Source organism: Dermacentor silvarum, chromosome 6, assembly GCF_013339745.2.
Source record: "Dermacentor silvarum isolate Dsil-2018 chromosome 6, BIME_Dsil_1.4, whole genome shotgun sequence".
Classification (NCBI taxonomy): Eukaryota; Metazoa; Arthropoda; class Arachnida; order Ixodida; family Ixodidae; genus Dermacentor; species Dermacentor silvarum.
The window spans coordinates 63,393,753-63,408,012 of NC_051159.1; the positions used below are offsets into that span (position 1 = coordinate 63,393,753).

Here is a 14,260-nt window from a genome sequence, read left to right on the forward strand (position 1 = left end):
GCTGTAGACTCACGATTGCTTTGAGACTAGCACTCAAAAATACCTTGTTTCAGAGGACAGCTGTCATCATGGTGCTAAATAGCATTAAGTTCGCACGTTAAGCCGAAGCTCCGTAAAGGATCTCAGCATGGAGCTTCAGGGAATAACCAATTTATGTCATTTTCTCTCGTTCATGTGGCACAGGCATCATAAGTTGGATAGAAGGTTCTTCTTTGCAACGCTGTGTACATTTCCTGGCAAGTCAAAATATTGCACTGACTTTCTTGTCTCGCCATTTTAATATCAAGCTTCCGGTCTCTCACCCGTGGTGCAAATGCGTGTGAAACACAAAATGCCATTCCTTTACCGTCAAATAGTTTTGAAAAAAGATGGTTGTATTTAAAAGAAAATTGAGATTCTTACAAACGCTGTGATCAGAGCTTTTATACTGGCTGACAATTTCCGAGGCACCACACGTAGGAAGACCGTGCCTAAGGAAAAAAAAAACTGTTTACGTACAATGAAAAAATAATGGGGTATTACGTGCCAAAACCACGATCTGATTATGAGGCAAGCCGTAGTGGGGGACTCCGGAATAATATGGACCACCTGGGGTTTTTTAACGTGCACCTAAATCTAAGTGCACGGGTGTTTTCGCATTTCTTCCCCATCAAAATGCGGCCGCTGTGTGGCCTGGATTTGATTCCGTGACTTCATGATTAGCAACCCAAACACCATTACGTACAATGCTTGCTTACGTAAATTTCAGAGAAGTCATTTCTACAAAACAGCCGTATTTCTGAAACCACCTCCGAGACCTCAGTTTTTCTAGTTTTTATGCTCTTAGATATGCTGTTACAAAATTGCGACATTGACATCTTCACTTAGCTGGAAATCAGAACACATCGCAAACGTGATGCTTATCATCTCAGGCTTTTCCAATTTAATCATTTTCAGGAAACAAAATCAGCACCAATATCAAAGAATATTAGTAACTCCAGTATGACTATAGTTTCTCTTTCAAATGCAACAAATCTCGTTCAAATCGGTTCAGCGATTGCGAAAGGCGAGCATTTCTGCGCTTTGCGCGTAGCATTTGAATATAGAGGGTGCTGGGTATCTCTCCGAACGCGCTGGGATAATAACGGGGTCGTGTTCCCCACACACCACATCTTATTGGCTTCTACTCTTGCTCATCTATGCTATCTTGTCGGCTTCGCTTCTTGCTCCGGCTCTCACGAGCTTTGGTTTGAAGCAATTTCCCATGGAAGCTTCTTTTGATTCCTGCGCTATGCCACATGTGCGTGTGTCTGAGAAAGGGTGAGAGAGAGCGAGAAAAAAAAAGACAAGGAAAATGAAAGCTGGGAAATGCCACGTGTATATATGTTATGGCCTATATTCGTTGGGCGAAAATATGTCGCGCACATCGACAACACGCACTAGTATTCTCCTTCAGTTCTACTGCTGCCGCGCACAAGTATCATCTGTGGTTGTTGACGGCGTTCGAAATAGCGGTTCATAAGAATTATGCATGGCGCTTTCCGACCAAATAGCTAACAATATCCGGTTTGTGTTCACTGTTGGTTAAACCGCCTCCATTGTTAGATCCATTTTGAGACAGCAAAACAAGGCGTTCTTGTAAAATCACGCGGCCGATTCACAGTGCTCACTCGACCAGTGACACTATAAATAAAAAAGAAAAAAGAAAGAAAGCTAATAAAGAAGCCGAATCGATTCCGCAATTTTTTTTTATCTCGTGATAACATCGTCGCTTTGAATCACGAGGGGGAAAATAAGGCGCAAGGTTTCAAGACATTTACGCGAAAGGTTTTTGTTGTAGTAGCTGTTCGCTCTGCCGGCCTTGTCCACGTTCGGAGTCAAACGCTGCGTGACCACGATGATACCTGGACCCACGCAGTTGACGCGCCAACTACGTGAACAACACATTTCCAAAATTATCACCTTCATATCCCTTGGCAATGGCGGCAAAGAGTTGGAACACACCTACACACGTGACAAGTTTTGACGCGCAATAAAACTGACTTGTAACAACCTCTACTACAACATAAGTGTCGACTGTACTCAGCGCTACACCTATAACTGAACTGCAATAAAACTCGCCAGCTCAAGCATTTAAATTCAATACATCTTTGAAAACGTCAAGCTTGACCGCGGACGTGGTCTTTTTACAGTAATTGATGGTTTACACTTCTGTAGCGTTCTCCTTTCGTCTCATCGTTCCTGTCTACAGTTTTTCTATAGGCAACTCAAAGCCAAGATTCTACCCTGCTTAGCTGTGTCTCGCTCAACTGAGCAACGAAAAAAGCACGAAAAAAAAAGCAGGGGGATGGAGAAGTACAGCCCATGACAAACGTGCTCTTCTTCCAACCAACTTATACTACAACACTGGAGGGCGATTAGCGACGACTGTCGCCCAAGATACCTGAACTTTTCCTACTCTGCAGGCCCTGAACAGGGACGTTATTGTCAACAACAGCGTTTACCGGAATCCTAAACCTCCTTACTACATCTCCTTCCAAGAGCAGACAGAGAGAGAGAGGAAAAAGCACTCGTCAACGCGTCTATATGCGAATCACGTGGGATGTAATGTGCCGCGGATGAAACGTGGACCAAACACAGGCCAGAACACTGCTACGGTGTCGCCGGCCAACACTGCGACGGGCGCCAGTGGTGTGGCTTTAACAGCGCGATCATTGCGACCTGCGGTGAGGTGTTCCCCGGGCTAGATGTTTTGCTTCGGGCCTCAGTTGGGGGCTGGCCTTACATCTGTTACAGAGTGGGTTTCGCTGACGTGTCGACGGCTGAGAGAGCGACGAGCGTGACCGACGTACCAAGTGACTGCGCAAGGCACTCGGGTAATGTTGAGTGAAAGTGTGGAAGTTAAAAAGTAGGGCGTCCCCTCTGTTCGCGTGTGCTTCTTTTTTTTTTCTTTTTTCGTATATATATATTTCATTCATGTATCCGCGTCGTATTTCGTTTTTGCGGTAAAGCCGTTTGCGAGTGCTTAGGCGAGCCGGGATCGGACAGAGAGAGACGTGGAGGTCCCTGGTTCCTCAGAAGTAAGGCGATGGTTTGAGCCAAGCTGGGATGCGTGACCGCGGTCGCTGGAATCCAACCCGCGTGTTCGTCGTGTGATACAGGACGCGAAGCATTTGTGGGCCTCTTGTTGGTTCCTGGGAGTGAGCTGGTGTGTGCGAACGGAACGCAGTGGGGTACAAGAGGGTAACAAAGGTGAGAAAAAAATCATGGAAGTAAACGTTGGAAGAAAACCCGTGTTAGGTTGAGAAAAGGGCGAGTGCAGAGGTTATTAGACTTGAGGTGGATTACTGTCTGTTATTCGTATTTGAAGGACAGTAATGTTGTTCGCTAGTTGGTTCACAATTTGGAACATGTGAACAACTTTGCGTACTTTATTTTATTTAATTTTAAATGTTTTTTTAATACTGCGATCTTTATGCAGGTACAAAGCGGGTGGTTACGAAAATCGTTCCAAGCAAGTGCAAGCACAATGAAATGTCAGACTAAGTGGGCTATAGTTAGGGCAGCAGAGGATTTCATTCAATAATAGTTCTCGAAAAAGAAAGGCACTCATAAAGGTGCCTCGAGTCGCATACTACGGTGTGAATCGTTGTACATGTTAGTTTAGAGCAATGCCGAAAGATTCAGGGCGTTGGTTACAAAACAGAGCGTATAATCGATTTACTGTTACCGAGGGACAAAAGAAGGTCTATGGTATAGTAAAACTTTATTACGGTCTAGTCTAAATTGTTTTCTGCGATATGCAAGAACTCACATATGCCATTAAATTGCATAATCTCGTATAGGGAGTCATTCGGCAAACGCTTTCGTAAAGAAATTTGACGGCATTCATCTACATTATTTACAATTTCTTAGTATTAACTTCGGTAACGGTGTACCAGATTATACAAGCATACTCAAGGTATGACCTTATGAATGACGTGCAGCTAAGGAGTTTTACACTTGTGGGTGGGAGAGCGCATTCCTAATTTGTGTATACTCACGGATGGTTGAAGCGCAAATATCGCGTAAGTGCACGTTTTCTTTGTAATAATAATTTTTCATTATTTATAATCTGGTATTCTCTGTGCGGGTGACACTACGATTGTATAGGTTGCGTCTGTCTTTGTTGCGTGTGACCCGTAGAAGAGCATAGTATAATAGACGACGAATAAGGGGTATGCTTAAGCCACAGTGAGCAGATTTAAACTTTTGTATGTTGTCTATAAACTGTACACCCGTGAGCAAAAGTATATGGACTGCGGGGTCGCCGAATAAACCGAATTTCTTCGTAATTAGCTAGCATAAGCTGGAATTAATGGGTACACTGAAAAGTTCGCAATGCCAAGTTTGGACTGCAGGCCTCAATTTCAAGTTGCGTTCACAGGCAGAGGAAGAAATCGGCATTATCGCGCAACCCCTTGTCCGTATACGTTTGCGTGGGTGTACGTGGTTCATAGATGGTAAACGTACACGGTTGTTCATAATCTGCGTCTAAGATTTCAACGGCGTGTGAATAAACTCGAAAATATGGTTGAGGTGATGTGTTGATGAGGTCTTCAGTCTCTTTCACCGGTCGACACTCAATGCGCTTCCATACTGCTACCCTGCTACTATGAACACCGAAGAAGACTCGTTTGCGGCGCTCGCTCCACTCGCTCTTGGCGCGCTTTCTTTCTCTTTCGCTGGTCGACACTCGACCGGTGAAATTCGATTCGATTCGGGATTCGAGAAGGCGATGCTGCAATATTAAACTGAATACAAACACGGCCCCTTCGTCCTCACCAGAGACTTTAACGTGGACATCATGAACGACGACTGGCTAGTCTAACACATGATGTCCCGCTACGATCTCTGGTGTATTTCATATGAATACAAACGTCCAACCACCATCAGGGGAACTTGTATAGACATCACCTTCTTGAACTTTAGACTACATCCAATTCACGATCCCTTGGCTTCGTACTTTACGGGCGACAATGCCGTTATACTCAAAGGGAAACGTTCTCCTGAGCTTAACGTCATACATGACTAAAACAGGATCAAGGGAACCCCCTCCTTGTGGTCCGTAGAGCTCTTGAACAAAATCATCATCTACCCCTAGTGTAAATATTGAAACATTGAGTATATACTGTATCAATATGTAAATAACAAAACACGGTGTATATGCTGTATATATAATCAGACCACACCCCCGTGTTTCTGTGTCACATATTGGTATGATGATCGAGTGGGCAAAATCTACGGAGGATTCACGGTTTACCAGATTACCTCCAGGAGCTTCGCCCACTCATCATCATTCACTTCGTGGATATGGCGATCATTTTTTTTTTTTTTTGGTTGTGTTGAATCAGTGCGACGGACATCGTTGGCGTGAAGTATTGAAATTAACCGCAGTTTGCAGTAAAGGCCTCTCTTGTCTGCAGTTTGCTTGATGAGCTTTATATTGATTGCTTCTTTGAGTATCTTGCAGGGCCATTGTAACGATCTGAAAGTGAGCCACGCCGTAGTGAGGGACTCTGGATTAATTTTGACCACCTGTGCTTCTTTAACCGAGTGCATAAATCCAAGTACACGCGCGTTCTCACCCAATTCGACATCTGGTCGCCGCAGTCGGCATTGAACCCGCGACCTCGAGCTCGGCAGCGTAACGCCATAGTTATCAAGTTACCACAGCGGGTGCAGTGAAACTTTGGCTTCCTACTTTGGTAAGTACTGTTTCCTTGAGAAAACGACAGTTAAACTAATTACATGGAAACTAAATGGCCAATACTGCGTTAGAAGAGGCCTGCGCGTTTCGAGCCTTTACGCGAGATTTCGCAATTGTACATCCCGGTTTCGGTTACTATCGCAGAGCTATTGTTCTAGTTATTTCGCCCCCTCTCCCTCCCTCTTTTCCGCTGAATACGCATTTTGTGCATGCAGGGAATACTACTTGAGCTCAGGAAGCGAGTTCTTCCCCTTTTGCTCTGTATGTCTCATTTGGGGACGCAGGAAAAATATTTGTCGGCGTATGTTTAAACGAGTTTCCGATGAACCTATCACACAAAATTTTTGGAATGTCCTGTGCGAGTCAGCTGCCAAGAAGGAACATCCACACGTGGATAAATGTCAAAGCTCCATCGTGCCACGTGAAATGCCCGCGCCCTATATAGCTCAGAAGGGTAAAAAAAAAATGCAGAGTAATATATAGTATTCCGCTCATTTGAAAAACAGCGCTACAAGCGGAGATCAAAGAACATTCCTCGTTGCACTGGTAGCCCCTTCATCTGTCACGTTCTTCAGCACTTTTGACAAGGCCGAGGTGAGATGTAGCAGATTCCTTTGCGGAAAATTCCTTCCAGTATTGCTCCCTATTTTATAAGTTCAATGCTATATTACTGGCAGAATCAAGTGAAAATGAAAGAAAAAGAAGACTACAGTGCGCAGGAACCCGACACCTCCTACGTGACGTTGCACAGTATATTCAGCCGGAGGCCCAAACGACTACCTACCAAAAAAAAAAAAAGTTTGCAAGGCGCCAGTATTTTTCCGTATACTTGACATTTATTTTGTTCTTATTGCCTCCTTTGTGTCAGGTCGAGAGCTCGCGCTTCACTGAATATGAAGTCCGCCCATTGGCAGGCTTCTTCGATACTTTAAGTAGAGCACGTGCTCGAGCTTAACGCCCAAAACAAATTATAAAAAAAGCTCGGCTCGGTTGCGTATGACTGGAGTAAAGCATCGCGGGGCAGCGCATGCGCATGGAGAAGACGGAATTGTGCGCGTTTGGTATGACGGAGATGTAGAGTGCGGACACAAAACTACTACATGTGCATTTGAAAGACATCGCGTAGCCTCGTTCATACCGTTAAGCGAGACATTATGAATCTAGTAAACTCAATAACGATGTCCACGAATGCAAATACTGCAACTTAGGCGAAGGGCACCTATATATTTAGTTTCGCTGGGACATAAATGACGTTTCGGTGAGCTGATGTAGTTCCATCTTAAGCTTTAAGAACAATCGGGACAGGTGCTGCAGATCTTGTCCCATTGCTTCTTTCGTTTTTGTCCGTGCGATGTTTTTGCGCTTTGTTGCTTTCGTTGAGACATGTTGGAATTTAAAAAAAAAAAGCTGGCTCTCCCGTAATCGAGAGTAGATGCAAGCATGAAATGGACGACCAGCAAAGCAGATTGGTGCCACAACGCAAGCCTGAAAGCTGACTGCGCCGAAGTGAACCTGTTCTGAACTGAACCTATTTGCAGGTCTCGTCTCGGCCAAACAACCATCCGCGGCACGCCGGACGCTGCCGGCATGGTCACGCAGCGTGGCGCCATCTCTCGAAGGAAGCGGCGCAATACCCACGCCGCGGAACTCATGGACCGATGGTGTTGCAAAGAGCACAGGCAACCCTGTCTCAGCGCCAAAAGATGACAATGAAGTGCATGGTGCCCTGTATCGGCCTTTTGAACGTTGCTATTGGAAATGACAAGTTAAACTTCAGCGTACTAGAAGTTAACGCTTCAGTGATATTGTGAACAAACATTGGGCATAAATCGTAGGCAAATTCTTTTTTTTTGTAACTTGTTTGGGAAGTAACTAGCGTATGTAATGCTGTCCTTTACAGGGGGTTGAAGGCCAGAGACCACATTTTCTTACGTTTTGACTGGTTGCTCAGATGATCTCGTTTTGCTCTCGAAATGATGCCAGAATGTTCTCGTTTCGTTCTCGCTCCATTCTCGTCTTGAGTTTTTGGCTCAAAGTCTCTTGAAGGTCGCCGTCAACGGAAGCTAAAAGCAGTTAATGCTCAAAATGGCTTAAACATAACACAGAGGCGTAAAAGGCTGCGCTGTTCGTAATGCATGATCCTGTAAGCAAAAGCGCGAACTAGGGGACGGACAAAATCCGGAAGAAAGAACGAAGACAAATGATTACCCGTGAAAAGGTTCTATGGTAGACAGGAAAAATATATGTATACCGGGTGTTCTTTTGAGAATTTATACCGAATTTAAAAAAAAATTGCCTGTGGCAGAGAGCATAATTCTAGTTCGTGAGTTGAAATACTCAAACAGGCGGGCGTTAGTAGCACAAGAAATCAAAACACCTATTTGAATAATTTGCACATAATCACTATTTATATTTTTAATAATCACTGTACGGCGCATATTACAATTTACAAATTGTAGCCGGTGAATTCACAAGCGTGTCTACTTGGAACGAAATTTCAAGATGACACTACTCTCGATATATTCATTCCAAAAGTGTGCGACGAAATACATTGGCACTCCAGTTACTTTCGTGTTTGAACACTTAAATCGACGTGTTGTTAAAAAGGTAAGTGGAGCAGCATTGCATTTTTTTAACGCAAGTTTGATGGCGCATATCTCGAAAGCCATGCCATCCTCAGAATTCGTTCCGAGTGGATATGCCTTGCGAACTCACCAGGTACAATTCCTAAATTGCAATAAGTGCCGTAAATATTAGTTAAAAGCCTAATTAGTTATTTCTTAGTCAATTATGTATGTTGATTTCTAATGCAAGTAATGTCCGCCTCTCCGACGAATCGAACTCAAGGACTACCTGTCCGGCACAGGCTAAAAAAAAAAATTCTGTAAATCGAAAAGAAAGAGAGAACTCCCAACATGCACATACTTCAATGAAAAGAAAATTAAAAAAAAACAACAACGTGGAGTGTTGCAACGATGTCTCACAGTTAGAGCAGAGTGAGTGTCGCGCGTTTTTTTAATTACGCTACTTCAAATTTACTCACCTTTCGCCACACCTGCAATAGAAGAGCGAAAATTCACGAAAGATTCTTGGAAATTCATGATCCTCATACCACGGCCTCTGTCCATTACCAAACGCACCAGGCACATGAAGTTCGCACTTTGGTAATTATATAACTGGAGAAATTATGAAGGTTTTATTGTTCATATTTTTTTACCTTTTCTTCTTGAAATGCGTTAAAAATTGCTCAGATTTGGATTTGAGAACAACGAAGCAAAAGGACAACATTTCGTGTTTTGCTTCTTCACTTCATATTTTGTCAAGAACCTCTAGGTAGCAGCGTTCACCTGGCAAAAATTCAAAAATTCAAAAGTTCTTCACGAAATATTTTCGGAAATTGATTATTTTAATACCACAGCCTCTGTCCATTACCAAGCGCACCATCTGCGGCGCCTCCTGTGCCTTAAATAGTAGGGTGCAACAAACTTCAGTTCTTCACATTACTTGTTCCCTCCATTAACTTGAGTTTTAACAGCGCTGACATTTGTTTATATATTAAACACAGCTATTTCGATAGCTGCCCATGCTGAACCAGACAAACAAACAAGCAAACAAAGGAAGAAAGAAACAAACATAAATTTTGTGCACGATACACAAGCTGCGCATGATACTACAAATTAAATTAAGCCTTGAAGACGGCGGGGCTTTTCCAGCTTTTCTGCAGAAAGCGCACTGGAAGCTTGTTCCGTGGGTCGGTATATGCTCGGTCATGTGACGACCGAAAGGTTCCCCGATCGTGAGATTTCCTCATGGATGGAGTCAGAGGAGGGAAGAGACGAAGTGCCTGCGGGTGTCGAATATCAGCGCAATCCAGCTCGCCGGTACCGAGCTCATACCGGAAAGGCTGCGACAGCCACTGTTTGCATCAGCGTGGCGAAAGATCTTATGCAACCAGAAACTGCCACATGCGTTGTTTTCTCGCAAGCATCCGAACAGGGCGCAAAGCTCCCTTTTATTTATAACAGTATTATGCTTCGCATTTCCCGTGTAGTGTGCCATGCTGCAGCGCTACTTGGCGAAAGGTTCTCCGATTTTTTGAATTATACTTTCCAATACTTTTTTTTACGATAGCTGTAAGAGGATTTTCACTCACTTTCACCGGCCCGCGTTCACGTGTAAACGATACCAGAAGTCTTTTGGAGTGGTCCAATGCGCTGCCCGCATTGCAGTGTATTGAAAAACTAGCACAGTATTGAAAACTGAATGCTGTTGTTTTCAAATTTCCTTGTGACGTTGTGCTGGTTATACTCTTATGTAGAAAAATACACATTATACACATACGCTGTATTTTGTACGTTATATATTTTATATGTACAGTACGTGTTATATACCGAGTGTTTTTTTAAAGAAAGTCTAGCATTTTTCATAATTATCTGTGGCAGATAGCACAATTTTAACTTTTTATCTAAATTATTCGATGAGGCAGTCATTAGTTCTACGTGAAATCAAAATGCTTCATTAAATAGTTTATTTAATTACGTTAATAAAAATTACTGTACGGCACATATTTTCATCTACGGATTATAGCTGGTGAGTTCGCGAGGCATGTCCACTTGGAAGGAATTCTCAGAACTGCACCAGATTGAGGTATTCATTTTCAACGCGTCCGTCGAAATTATTTGGTATTCCAATTACTTTTGTGTTTCAAAGCATAAAATTGCGTTTTTTAAAAGAAGTAACTGGAATGCCAATGCATTTAGTTGGACACTTTTCGACACTGTCCGACAATAATTAGAAAGTTTGTTAGAGTAATTATATAAATTATTTATTGAACAATTTTGATTCCTCGTAGAACTGATCACTGTTTCATCGAATAATTTAGATCAAGGGTTAGAATTGTGCTATTTGCCACAAGCAATCTTTTGAAACGTCGGACAAAAAAAAAAAAAAGAAACACCCGGTATGCGTTATAAGTACAAAAGTGTCACATATGTATAAGAGTGCACAGCACCACAAAATACATCATGGGACAAGGAGAACCCGGCGCTGAATTTTCGTGCCAACATATCTTCTTTTTTACGCGTCAACAAAACAATTCACCGACGATTACGATACTCCCTAATGCGAAATTTGAGCGCAGCCGTATACGTGTTCTCATTCGCGATATATTGGCTGTCGCGGACAATCTGTTTCGCGCGGCACGTTGCAAACAGAGTGAAGTGTGGCGCGACTGCTTCGCTAATCTCTGGAGATCGGGAGATCCGGCGCGTGGGTGGCGCGAGGGCGCGATTCACGGCAGCCGCCGCCGACAAGTATACCAGACGACGCGCGTTACTGTGGCGCCATCTCGTAGGCATCGTCGCCGCACTACGCTTTTCATCTCACGCTTTCGCCATACCCTCCTCCGCTTTCCGTCTCGTGGTTCCGCTGCAACCTCCTCTCCGCTTTCTTACTCGCGTCTTTCATTCCCCCTCTGCGATCCGCGTTCGCTTTCATCTTTCGCTGTGCTCGTTCGCTCGGTTACGCCGCCACCGCCGCTCGCCGCAGCAGGGGGAGCATGAGAGCTGCGCTCTCAAAAGAAAAGATTGACGAAGCCATGTAGGAAGTCAAAACGGTGGCGTTATATAGCAATATACGTGGTAGACTGCGCCATTAGCTTCCCACACAAGATTGTAGATAATTTCGCAGGTCTAGACAACATTTCATAATATTTAGGAGTGCATACGTACCGGGCTACGGTGGATGATATCGTAATATACGTTCGCCTACGTTACAAAAATACGCGAAGCAAATAGAAATAATTAGTTTTCGCAACTAAATGTAATTGTAAGTTAATTTTCAGTTATCATTTTGTAGTACGAATCCCATTCATTACCTTCCACACATGGGTAACCAGCCATGAGAATAAATGATAAGAGCACTTTCAAACAAGGGGCACACAAGATATGAAATTCTTTCTGCGATGATTTGATACATAAGCAAGATATTGTGAGTCTTCTGGAGCTCGCGTACTTGCTAGCGATCACTATCGATTTTATCTAATCACCCTTTGTATCTTTCTACTTGTGTCTGAAATATAAAGATGCGCATTTTCTTTTTATTACTCTAAATTCTCAACGTGTTTTATTAGAAGAGTTTTTCAAAGTAACACTCGCCATGCTAATCTTCTTCCATGTCGCGTTTGGCTTTTAGAATATACAATGAGCATAGCATGAGTTCGGGAAGGCTGCACACCACTGCCTTTTGCAGAGTATCACCTTAAAATACGCCAATATTTACGAAATAAACTTATACTCCTTTCCCCAGCAAAACAATAAAAATTAATAAAGAAACCTCAGCACATCTGAAGCTGGCGCGTCGCAAATTAGTGACAGCGCATGGCTGTAGGGTCTGACTCAGTTTGAGCAACTGTGAGTTTGACTTAGTTGTCGTATGAGGCATGTGTCACTTCCAGGTAGTCATCAGCAATTACCTAGCAAGAGAGCCACCGTTACTGTATTCGGGCTTACCCGAGCCGCTCTCACCGGCCCCGCGAAATACGCTAAAACAGACGGTGTTGCTTCTACATTGTGTTGGCCGGTCACTAGTTCACTTCCTGAACAAACACTGCGCCATCCGCGTGATGCTGAGAGGAGGTGCTTTCACTCGGAAGATACTACCAAACTGAATCACAGCGATTTACTACTAATTTCGGAGCACCGAAGATCGTAGGACGGCAAAAAATAAAAAAAAACAAAAAAGGGCGCCGATGCCCACGAGAAAGAGAGGTCAAAGACACACGCTAGGACATCTAAGGAGAGCGCTAACGGACAAAGCACGGAGTGAATAGGGCTAGCTAATACGGAAGGAATAAAACCGACAAAGGCGCAGCGGAAATGGATGACGCGAGGCCACTTTCGGCCGCGAGAGAAGTCCGGCGACGTGCCTAAAAAGTGCTGGGAAGAAGGGGGGGCGGACGTTTTACGCGCTCGCGCCGGCGGCGCAGTTTAGCGACAGCATTAGCGTTAACGCACTTACGCTCTGCGCAGCAGCAGTATATAGCGCCAGCCGACGACGCCGCCTCGCCAGAAGGGCAACACGAGCATCGCCAACGACAGCAAAATGCAGAGCAACGAAGTGCGCGTGTTGTGTGCGGTGTGGAGGGGGGGGGGGGGGGGAGAGGGGTTTAAAGAGCGTTGAGAGCGAGAGGAAGGGAGGGGGTAGGGCTTCAAAAAGAGCAGAAAGAGAGATAGAGAGAGAGAGCGAGCGAGAAAGAAGCAGAACAAGGGCACAGGCCGCAAAGCGCGCTGGGCTCAAAGATTGCAGCAGCTCAGAGAGCGCCGACGGCGGCGTCGTTTGGACGTCGAAACGCATTGTAAACGAGGCGGCAAGGCCGCGAGGTTAGGACGGCGAGACTCGGGGGCTCGGGGGGGCGCGCGAGATGCTGCATTCGGCGTCGTCATACGATTGGCACGGGCGGGAGAGAAGGAAAGGAGGCTGCGAAAGAAAGGAGGAGGGCGTGCCCGTTAGCTCCTTTGTTCATTAAGGAAGGTTAATTAGTAGGGATGCCATTTCCGGAGGGGTGCCCGCGCGCGTGCACGCGCTCTCTCTCTCTCTCTCTCTCGCTCCTGTTTTATGCTCGACTCGCGGGATGCTATCGAGAACGAAAAGAACAAACTAAGAAAAAAAATGGAACGAGAGACAAGGGTGTGTTTTTCTGAAGGGACGGGTTCGACAGATTGGTGGGAGTCGCGCAGATTTTTTTGGCCGCGGGGATTTGGGCAAATGAGCAGCGCGAAATCGGGCGTGTTTGCTTCGGCGCTCTTGCTGGTTGTTTACCGAACGAGAGATGCCGATGCGAGGGAATGTGTGTGCGTGAGAGAGAGAGAGAGGGAGAGGAACATGCCCCGACGACTTGTTTAGAGATGTCGACGGGCTCATATAGTCTGGTTCGTCGTCTGATCTCGCGTAATGACTCGACGCTAATTGGCGAAGCGACGCGAGTGAATGTATGCCGAGGGCACGTTGAGTCGTGTGATTGCCGTCTTATGAAGAGAGGGAGCGAGAAGATTGGATCGGCGAAAGTATAAGAAGGTGAGTGAAGACGCAGAAGAAATCCGAGACTGCATTGTTGTGACGTCGGAACAAAACCGTGAAATGAGAGGCGCGCTGATATCGGGAAGAGCAGAAACTGAAAAGCGAACGGCAACGTTTTCTTTTTTAAATCGCATAAATCAAAAGCTGAACTGTGAATCGCGATGAAGAAGATTATGACACATACGCATCTTCAGGTTATCTAATATACTATAGCGTACTGACAGAAACGGTTTACTGTCGATACCCACAGCCCCACTATACCCTAATCTAAATTGACAGGGACCACTCGCGCACGCGTGGCGTGGTGAACTTCTAGAGCACGAGCAGTCATCTGGTAAGCTCAGTGAAGGTAACGGTAAAGCCGTAGTGTCACCTTTCCTCGCGATTAAGGCCTTACCAAAGAATAAAAGCACACATCATAAGCTTAGGCGAGTTATGCTTTCGGGTAGTTTACTA

General features: G+C 44.8%; 1 protein-coding gene across 1 annotated transcript in view; it reads right to left on the minus strand.

Moving 5' to 3' along the window:
• Nucleotides 1-1,731: 1,731 nt before the first annotated feature.
• Nucleotides 1,732-14,260, minus strand: part of LOC125946251 (uncharacterized) — a 239,011-nt gene continuing 226,482 nt past the window's right edge. The window contains exon 3 of the mRNA XM_049668858.1: nt 1,732-1,909. Within this exon, the coding sequence (XP_049524815.1) occupies nt 1,796-1,909 (114 nt within the window). The 3' untranslated portion in view covers nt 1,732-1,795. The remainder of the gene's footprint in view (nt 1,910-14,260) is intronic.